This window comes from Brassica napus, chromosome C9 (assembly GCF_020379485.1).
Source record: "Brassica napus cultivar Da-Ae chromosome C9, Da-Ae, whole genome shotgun sequence".
NCBI lineage: Eukaryota > Viridiplantae > Streptophyta > Magnoliopsida > Brassicales > Brassicaceae > Brassica > Brassica napus.
This window is the reverse complement of record NC_063452.1, coordinates 36,675,740-36,686,050: the sequence shown is the minus strand read 5'-3', so window position 1 is coordinate 36,686,050 and position 10,311 is coordinate 36,675,740. Positions and strand designations below refer to the sequence as shown.

General features: G+C 41.2%; 1 protein-coding gene across 1 annotated transcript; it reads right to left on the bottom strand.

Moving 5' to 3' along the window:
* Window positions 1-2,154: 2,154 nt before the first annotated feature.
* LOC111210310 lies at window positions 2,155-3,456 on the bottom strand. Its single transcript, XM_022710609.1, has 3 exons — window positions 3,222-3,456; window positions 3,037-3,176; window positions 2,155-2,760 (listed from the first exon to the last, which is right to left on the bottom strand). Exons 1-3 carry the CDS (start codon window positions 3,454-3,456, stop codon window positions 2,155-2,157), a joined length of 981 nt encoding a protein of 326 aa, XP_022566330.1.
* Window positions 3,457-10,311: the final 6,855 nt, after the last annotated feature.

The window sequence follows — 10,311 nt, the reverse complement described above, 5'->3', positions numbered from 1 at the left end:
TATAAGATATCTGGGATTTTAGTTTCGGCGAGACAACGTCTATATATCCTGTCAGAGCAATGTTTGTAGAGATGTGGTTCGTCCCAGTGATATCTCCTAACTTCTCTAAAAAATTTCTTTCTTGAGTAACCTCTTAGCTCTTCGGGTTCTACGTCAGCAGCTAGATAGTTCACTATGTCAGCGTACCAGGGTCTATCTTTTAAACTTCTTTAGACTGCTTGCACCTCTCGACCGATACTTTTTTCTACGAGAGAGTCATATTCAGGATGCAAGGTGTTGCAGGCGACGCTGACTTTTATATCGAAAGTAATGGTCTTGGGGGAAGTGTCTTGGTTTTGATCATCGGGAGTGTCGATCGACATAGCATCGTTGGCGTCGATCGATGGCTCCTTGGATGTGAGACATATGTTATCGATGAATGATGAATCCGTTTGGTAAATGTTCTCTATCGGAAAGAAATCGTCGATAGGGACGTCATCCTCTATTCATATCCGGGAAAGGTGGTCTGCGACTCCGTTTTCCACTCCCCGTTTGTCTTTAATTTATATGTCAAATTCCTGGAGTAGCAGAATCCATCGCAAGAGTCGAGGTTTCGTGTCCTTCTTCTGCATTAAATATTTTATTGCAGCGTGGTCTGTATGAACAATGACTCGCGAACCGACTAAGTATTGGCAGAATTTTTCAAATGCATAAACTACAACAAGTAGCTCCTTTTCCGTTGTTGCATAATTCCTTTGTGCCTCATCGAGAGTTCGACTGGCATAGTAGACAGCGTGTACCTTTTTGTCTTTCTTCTGGCCTAGAACTGCTCCTACAGAGAAATCGCTCGCGTCGCACATAAGTTTGGAAGGAAGGTTCCAGTCTAGTACCTGTACGTTGGGGGCAGTTATTAGGGATTTCTTTATTTCTTCAAAAGCCTTTACGCATTCTGGTGTGAAGTCAAATTTAACTTCCTTGCATAGGAGGGCTGTAAGTCCTCTAGCGATTTTTCTAAAATCTTGTATAAACCTTCTATAAAATTCGGCATGCCTGCGAAAACTTCTCACATCTTTTACGTTTGTGGGTGCAGGCAAACCGGTCATTACCTCAATTTTTCCTCGATCTACTTCTATACTAGCAGCAGATACTTTATGTCCTAAGACGATTCCATCGTTAACCATGAAGTGGCATTTTTCCCAAATTCAGAACGAGGTTCTTTTCTTCACACCTTGCCAAAACTTTACACAGGTTATCAAGGCAGTTTTTGAAACTGGATCCATAAACTGAGAAATCGTCCATGAAGACTTCCATGAAATCTTCTATCATATCCGTAAAGATTGACATCATGCATCATTGGAAAGTGGCAGGGGCATTACAAAGACTGAATGGCATTCTGCGGTATGCGAATGTTCTGTAAGGGCACGTAAAGGTGGTCTTTTCTTGATCGTCAGGATGTATAAGGATTTGGAAGAATCCAGAATATCCGTCAAGAAAACAATAATATTGGTGATTTGTCAATGTTTCCAACATTTGATCAATGAAGGTCAAAGGAAAGTGATATTTTTTGGTGGCAGCGTTTAATTTTCTATAATCAATACACATTCGATGCCCGGTGACAGTTCGCGTAGGAATGAGTTCGTTTTTATCATTCTTTACCATTGTAATACCGCCTTTCTTAGGTACAATATGCACAAGGCTCACCCAGTTACTATCTGAAATTGGGTAGATGACTCCAGCATCTAGAAGTTTGATAATTTCCTTCTTAAGAACTTCTTTCAAGTTCGGGTTTAGCCTCATTTGTTGTTCCACTGACGATTTGGAATCGTCTTCTAAGTGAATTCGGTGTATGCACAGATATGGAGAGATACCATGAATATCCTCGAGAGAGTATCCAAGGGCTTTCCTATACTTGCGCAGTTTATTCAATAACAACGCGAGTTCTCCATTAGTTAGATTGGCGTTTACGATTACGGGGGTAGGCATTATTGTAAAGAAAAGCATACTTGAGTCCGGCAGGCAGTTGCTTCAACTCAACTTTTGGTGCTTTTTCGGCATTCCAATTTTCTAGAGAGGATGGTTGTCGATCGACGACGTCATTTAAATATCGATCGACATTGATTTTCGAATCGTCATCCTCCATGTCAACGATATTTGCTATCTCTACACTTGCATCTATTAATCGTGCGTATTCATCAGCCCTGCTGTCGATGCTGAACATTTCCTTTTCAGTGAATGTAAGCACTTTTCCAGGGGATTATTTGAGCATAGGTCTATGAAAGATTCTTCAGCCAACTCAGAGATATCATCCACATAAAAGGCTTGTTTGTCGATTAAAGGTCGTCTTATCAGTTTTTCCATATCGAAGGTCATTGGGATGCTTCCAATGTTTAAACATATCTGACCTTCTTTGACATCGATGATCGCACCAGCCGTGGCTAGAAATGGTGTACCTAAAATTAGGGGGTCTTTCGGTTCATTCTGGTATTTCAACACAACGAAATCCGTTGGTACATGACAGTCGTCAATCTTTATTGGCACGTCATCTAGTACTCCTTCAGGTACTCTAACGGATCTGTCAGCAAGAACCAAGGTTATTTTGGTTGGTTTAAACTCGTTGTATCCCAGTGATATCGCAACAGAGTGCGGCATGAGATTTATGCGGGAATCTAGTTCAGAAAAGGATCGAGAAAATTTTTTATTTCGTATGTTGCAATCTAGAACAAATCTGCCAGGATCAGGTCTCTTGATCGGGGTATCGCCTTGGATTATAGCACTTACTTCCTATGAAACCATCATGACGCTGTGTTCATCAGCTAGGAAGTTGTTGGATACCATGTCCTTTACATATTTCTTTATCGAGGGTGATACTTTTATGGCTTCACTTAGTCGCATTTCTAGTGTGATTTTATCGAATGCTTTCTCGCAAATCGCTTTATCCAATTTTCACTTAGTTTTCGACTTGCTGGGAGGCAAAGTCCTATACACACTCTCTACTGCCGGTTTGGTAGGAGTCGAGTGTCAATCGACATTGTTTCCAGTTTGTCGATTGATATTTACCGAAGTCAGTCGATTGACGTTGTTCCTTTCTTGTCTATCGATTTCCACATCTTCTTCGTCCTCCTCCTCTTCTTCATCGAGGTTGATCGTCGCCTTCTCAGCTTCTCCAGTGTTGGACCGTTCCTTTTCTCGAGAAGGTTCTGATCATGGATCAGGATTGTTGAGAAGTATTGGTTGTGATCTACTTTCGCTGGTTTTCTCAACTTCACCGGGTTTTTCCGCAAAGTTAATTTCTATGGTGTTCGGGGTGAAACGTTTTCTGCTTCTTAGTAACACAGAATTAACTTGACATTTTAGATTTGCGTCAGTTCTCCCAGGGAGACGACTGTCCAGTCTCTTAATGTGCTCACTTAGAGCATTGAACTTCCTCATTAGCTCACTGTAGATTATATTTATCTTTCCGTTCAGGTTAGTGGCCATTTTGCGATTTTCCGTGAAGGCTTGGTTTAACCTAAATCTCGCTCTGCCTCGGCGTGATCCAACAGTAGCATCATAATTTTGGGTGAAGCTGTCAGTGTCAGGATTGAGATACCGATCTTTCAAGGTTCGAATGTCCACGAAATCTACATGTTGTTCTAGGTCAGAAAATACATCATGATCAATTTGATAAATCCCAAATTGATTTTGCTCATCTAGAACATAATGAATTGAGTCCAGAGATTCTTTAATTTCAGGGAAATGTGGCCCATCTATGGAATCAACTCTTCTTCCTCGTTCTACGTCCTTCATCTCGTAGGATCTACCCGTTGCTACATTCTTGATCAAACGTTTTGCTTCTTCAGGGCTCCTGGTACTGAAGCTCCCTTCACTGGCTGTGTCAAGCGTGATTTGGTAATGAAGGTTAACACCCCTGTAAAAGGTGTTAACTGTTGAGATGAGATCAATATATGGGAAGAGAAAGACATGAGGAGTTGAGTATGATGAAGAGGCCGTACATGGCGTAGTAATACTAGTTACCCGAGTAACTTGCAAAGATTAAACCAAAGTTACCCTAGTTATACTAGTATACTAGTTATACTGGTTACCCGAGTAACTTTGGATGAATAAGAGAAGCCCTATTCCCTTAGCTAAGGCATCAGACCGTTGCAAGGGAAGAAGAGGTGCGTGTGACAGGCTGGAGAAGAGCTGGATAAAGCAAAAGGAGCTTTATGCACAAGGAAGAAGCTCATTGGATGGTTTGAATTAAAGCAAACATTATCTCTTGTAATAGTGCCTCTTTATGAAACTCTCATCCTAGTGTTGCCTCCTCATATATATTGTAACCTCTGATCAGATTAATATTTAAGAAGTTTGAGATTATCTCTCTAGACTCTCTCTCTCTCTTGTTCATAATGATTCTTAAATACTCTTAAACATGTTTACCACCTAATCTCTCTACAAATCTCCCATTAACCTTCTCTAATCTACCTCTAATCTCTCAATACCTACTCTATTCTCTAAAATTATATGGTATCAGAGCCAGGTTGGCTTTGGTATTGAGAAAACTTGTTCCATTTCTTTCTTTCTCTAGCTTGTGTTCTTGTGTTCTTGCTCTTGTGTTCTTGAGTGTTCCGTGAAGCTGTGTGATAAAGTTGAGTTCTTTGGTGCTGTGCTTTGAGTTCGTGTGTTCTTGAAGTCTGGTACTGTGTGTTCTTCAGCTGAGTTGCAAGTTTGAAGCTTTCTGGTCATTTCTGGTTCAAGCAAGACAAGATGGAGGAGAGCTCACCAAACACATGGGAAAGTTTGGATCATTATGGTCTGAACTTGTAAGTCTAAGACCTAACACCACAGATCAAGCAGCTCTTATGGAAAGAAGAGAACAGGATCAAGTGGTTGGGTTGTTGATGACATTAGATCCTTGCTACAAGGATGTCATCAAACACATCTTGAGATCGCCTAACCTACAATCCATGGAGGAAGTATGCGCGCAACTTCAGAAGGAGGAGGGATCTCTTGGCTTGTTTGGAGGCAAGGGTGAGCTCACTATGGCTCATCAAGCTGAAGGAATGCAAGCAAACAAGGCTGCATACAGAAGCTCAGGAAGGAAGTATGAAAAGTATGAGGGAAGCTGTGAGCATTGCAAGAGGACCGGTCACAAGAAGAGTGAGTGTTGGATCTTACCTCCTCACCTCAGGCCATGCAGGTTCAACATGGATAGGGAAGCAAAGGCTCATCTTTCTGCTGAAGCAAATGGTGCTGGTTCATCCGGAGCTAGCTCATGCGCTAAGGTGGGTGAAAGTGAAGGTAGAGCCTTGGCGTCTCATCAACTGATTGGAAAGGGTATGGATCAGGAGGTGTTCAAGAAAGTTGACCTTGAAGCCTTCTTCAAAGCTCTTAAGGAGTGGTAACACTCTCGGAAACACTCTTGGATACTCATATGCTGCTCATACACTGCCTAGTACTACTGATAAGTTACTAGACATTTTTAAAAGCTCTTACAGTGCTGCTAGTAATCCTAGTACTACTGATAATTTCCTAGACATTTTTAAAAGCTCTTACACTGCTGCTTGTGAGCCGAGTATAACTAGTAAGATGTTAGGATTACTAGGAAACCTGATAAATCAAAATGAACCATCGAGGACTGAGATTACTAGAAACATGCATAAACCTTTGATCATTGATTCTGGTGCATCTCATCATATGATTAGTGATAATAACGTGATTAAAGACATAAAACCGGCTCATGGACATGTTATGATTGCTAATGGAGATAGAATTCCTATTACAGGAATTGGTAAACTGAAATTGTTTAATAAGGACTCTAAAGCATTTTTCATGCCTGAGTTTACTTCTAGTCTTTTATCTGTCAAAAGATGCACCACTGATCTTCAATGCAATGTTATCTTTAGTCCTGATGATGTTAAGTTTCAGGATATTAAGAGCAGTAAGTTGTTTGGACAAGGAGCAACCAAAGGAGACCTTTATATGCTTGAAGATCTTAGTCCCATATCTAGTTCTTGTTTCTCATTTAGTTATGTTTCTTCCTTAAGTAAAGATGCATTGTGGCATGCTAGACTTGGACATCCACATGTTAGGGCTTTAAGCATTATGTTACCAGGTGTCATGTTTAAAATAATGATTGTGAGGCATGTATTTTAGGCAAACATTGTAGGACTGTGTTTCAAAGATCATCCACTATTTATGAGAATTGCTTTGATTTGATTCACTCTGATGTGTGGACTGCACCTTGTTTATCTAGGGAGGATTATAAGTATTATGTCACATTCATTGATGAAAAATCCAAATACACCTGGTTAACACTCATTAAAACAAAAGATAGGGTTCTTGATGCATTTAAAATTTTTCAAAGCTATGTTACTACCCATTATCATGCCAAGATTAAGATTTTCAGGTCAGATAATGGTGGGGAATACATAGGCCACGCATTCAAAGATCACTTAGCTCAACATGGGATTCTACATCAGACTAGCTTTCCTTACACTCCACAACATAATGGAGTTGCTGAAAGGAAGAACAGACACCTCATGGAAGTGGCCCATTCAATGATGTTGCACAAGAGTGTCCCTAAGAGATTTTGAAGTGATACTGTGATGACTGCTTGCTACCTGATCAACATGATACCAACCAGAATCCTAGAGGATCAGTCTCCATTTAAGGTACTCAACAAGAGTCGACCAGTTCTGGATCACTTGAGGACATTTGGGTGTGTATGCTATGTACTGGTGCCAGGTGAGATGAGAAACAAACTTGAAGCAAAGAGCACCAAGGCTATGCTTATTGGCTATTCCGCATTTCAAAAGGGATACAAGTGCTTTGATCCCACTGCTAGAAGATTCTTGGTGTCTAGGGATGTGAAGTTCATGGAAGATAAAGGGTATTATGAAGAGAAGAATTGGGAGGAGCTTGAAGGACTTTCTCAACCTTCAGATAGAGCTACTAGTTTGAGAAACATACTAGAAGAACTCGGTATTGGCGTGTCCCAGGATCAGAGCAGGCGTGAAGAGCCTACTCAAGTGGCCGCTGAAGAACCATCCCACTTTGAACATGAGGGGGGAAGTGAATCTGAAGCTGAAGGGTTAAAAGATCAAGGCTCAGAAGAAGGATCAAAAGAAGCTGGAGGTCTAGAAGATCAAGGCTCAGATTCTCCTGTCCAAAGTGGAGATGAATCAGTAAGAGAAGTTCAGAATGAAGGTCAGGAAGCTGGAGAAGAAATCCAGATACAACAAGAAGCTGTTGAGGAACAAGTAGAAGTTCCTTTGAGAAGAAGCACACAGGTAAAGAGGGATGCTTCCAGCTGGGCAAACACGAGAAATTGGGTAAACACGAGAGTGTACTACAATGCCCAGGCTGTGGAGCATCCTTCCCAAGCTGTGTGCTCCTTTGCTGAGTTTCCGGAAGAGCACTACTCCTTTATGGTAAGCTTAGATGAAAGCTATGTGCCAAGAAGCTATGAAGAAGCAATGCTGATTCAAGAGTGGAGGGATTCAGTCAATGATGAGGCTGATGCCATGATTAGAAATGATACATGGTATGAGAGTGAGTTGCCTAAGGGGAAGAGAGCTGTGTCATGCAAGTGGATCTTCACCATCAAGTATTTACCTAATGGGAAGATTGATAGGCGTAAGACAAGGGGTAGCAAGAGGCTTCACACAAACCTATGGAGAGGATTACATTGATACTTTTGCACCTGTTGCAAAGCTCCATACCATTAGGATTGTACTATCGGTTGCAACCAACCTTGGGTGGGATCTTTGGCAAATGGATGTGAAGAATGTTTTCCTCCAAGGAGAGCTAGAAGATGAAGTCTATATGCTACCACCTCCGGGTATTGAAGGAATGGTGAAGCCATGAAATGTTCTTAGACTGAAGAAAGCCATATATGGATTGAAACAATCACCTAGAGCATGGTACAATAAGCTAAGCACAACACTGAATTGTAGAGGTTTCAGGAAGTCCGAGCTTGATCACACTATCTTTACCCTCAATACTCCCTCAGGCATCATTGTTTTGCTTGTGTATGTGGATGACATCATCATAACAGACAGTGATAAGGAAGGAATCTGAGCCACCAAGGAGTTTCTGAAATCAGTATTTGATATAAAGGATTTTGGAGAGATGAAGTACTTTCTTGGGATTGAGCTGTGCAGATCCAAGGAAGGGTTATTCATCTCTCAAAGGAAGTATGCATTGGATCTCTTGAAGGATGCTTGTGCGTATGGAGGAAGAACAGCCAAGATGCCCATGGAGGATGGGTACAAGGTTCCACGTGAGGGGGAGATTGAAGAAAACAAGTTGTTCTATGATCCAAAGCTGTATAGGAAGCTTGTGGGAAAGCTAATATACTTGAGTATCACCAGGCCATACATATGCTTTGCTGTTAACCAAGTAAGCCAGCATATGCAAGCTCCACGAGAGCATCACTGGCGCATGGTGGAGAGAGTTCTCATGTACCTGAATGGAACTCAAGGGCTTGGTATATGGATGAGAGTCAATAAGAGCACTGAAGTTGTGGGTTATTGTGATGCTGATTGGGCTGGAGATAGAGCAGATAGAAGGTCTACAACAGGCTATTGCACTTTCATTGGTGGAAACATGGTTACTTGGAAGAGTAAGAAGCAGAAGGTTGTATCATGCTCTAGTGCTGAAGCTAAGTATAGAGCTATGCTAAAGCTTACCAACGAGTTGGTATGGATAAAAGGGATTCTTAGGCACTTTGAGATTGAGCAAGCAACACCAATGACTATGCATTGTGACAATCAGACGGCTATTCACATTGCGACAAACTCAGTGTTTCATGAGAGGACAAAGCACATTGAAGTAGACTGCCACAAGGTGAGGCAGATGATAGTCTTGGGAGTGATCTTGCCATGTTATACAAGAAGTGAAGATCAATTGGCAGATGTGTTCACCAAGGCAGCAAGACAAAAGACTATGGAGTCCATTCACATCAGATTGGGACTCATAGATCTTGGGAAGAGAAGGAGCTGATCCCCTAAGTCATGAGGACTTTACTCTTTTTCCCTCATCAAGGTTTTGTCCCAATGGATTTTCCTTGGTGAGCTTTTTAATGAGGAAGATCTCATGGCTATCCAAGCTTAGACTTTCACAAAGCTAAGCTTGAGGGGGAGTGTTGAGATGAGATCAATATATGGGAAGAGAAAGACATGAGGAGTTGAGTATGATGAAGAGGCCGTACATGGCGTAGTAATACTAGTTACCCGAGTAACTTGCAAAGGTTAAACCAAGGTTGCCCTAGTTATACTAGTATACTAGTTATACTAGTTACCCGAGTAACTTTGGATGAAGAAGAGACGCCATATTCCCTTAGCTAAGGCATCAGACCGTTGCAAGGGAAAAAGAGGCGCGTGTGACAGGCTGGAGAAGAGATGGATAAAGCAAAAGGAGTTTTATGCACAAGGAAGAAGCTCATTGGATGGTTTGAATTAAAGCAAACCTTATCTCTTGTAATAGTGCCTCTTTATGAAACCCTCATCCTAGTGTTGCCTCCTCATATATATTGTAACCTCTGATCAAATTAATAATTAAGAAGTTTGAGATTATCTCTCTAGACTCTCTCTCTTGTTCATAATGATTCTTAAATACTCTTAAACATGTTTACTACCTAATCTTTCTACAAATCTCCCATTAACCTTCTCTAATCTACCTCTAATCTCTCAATACCTACTCTATTCTCTAAAATTATATTAATAAGCTGTGGTTCTGAATAACCATGGTGGGGACATTCAGGTTGGTAACTCTTGAATCTTTTCCAAGCGTTTCTGAATGATTCCTGTGGATCTTGGCGGAATGTGGAGATTTTCTTCCTTACATCCCAGTAACGCGTCTCATCGAAGAAGTGATTAATGAAAGCACTCCTAATTTCCTTCCAGCAGGTCAGAGATCTTGCTGGTAGTTGGTCTAGCCATTTTCTTGTGTCGCCCTCTAAGGAAAATGAGAAGAGTTTACAGCGATTGGATTCGTCATTCATCATGTCTTCTAGGTATTCGATGTGATCGTGTGGGTGTTTTGAGACGGTTCCACGGAAAGGGTTCTGACGTACCAAGATAGGTATTCGAGGCTGAGCCCAGATTTCTTGGTATCGTCCTTTGGTAGTTTAATGGCTGACCTATTGGAATAGGTCATGCTAGGATTTAAGTAATCTTGCAAAGGCAATTTTGTTTCTTTGTCTCTATTAGAGATTGAATTAATTTTAACAAGGATTGCAGTCCCATTTTCATTTATGATTTGGTTAATTGCGTTGCTTAGTCAACCTTTAGGTTCACATAGGACTACTTCCTCATTAGCATGATTGGTAAGAGAAAACTTACCTGCTTC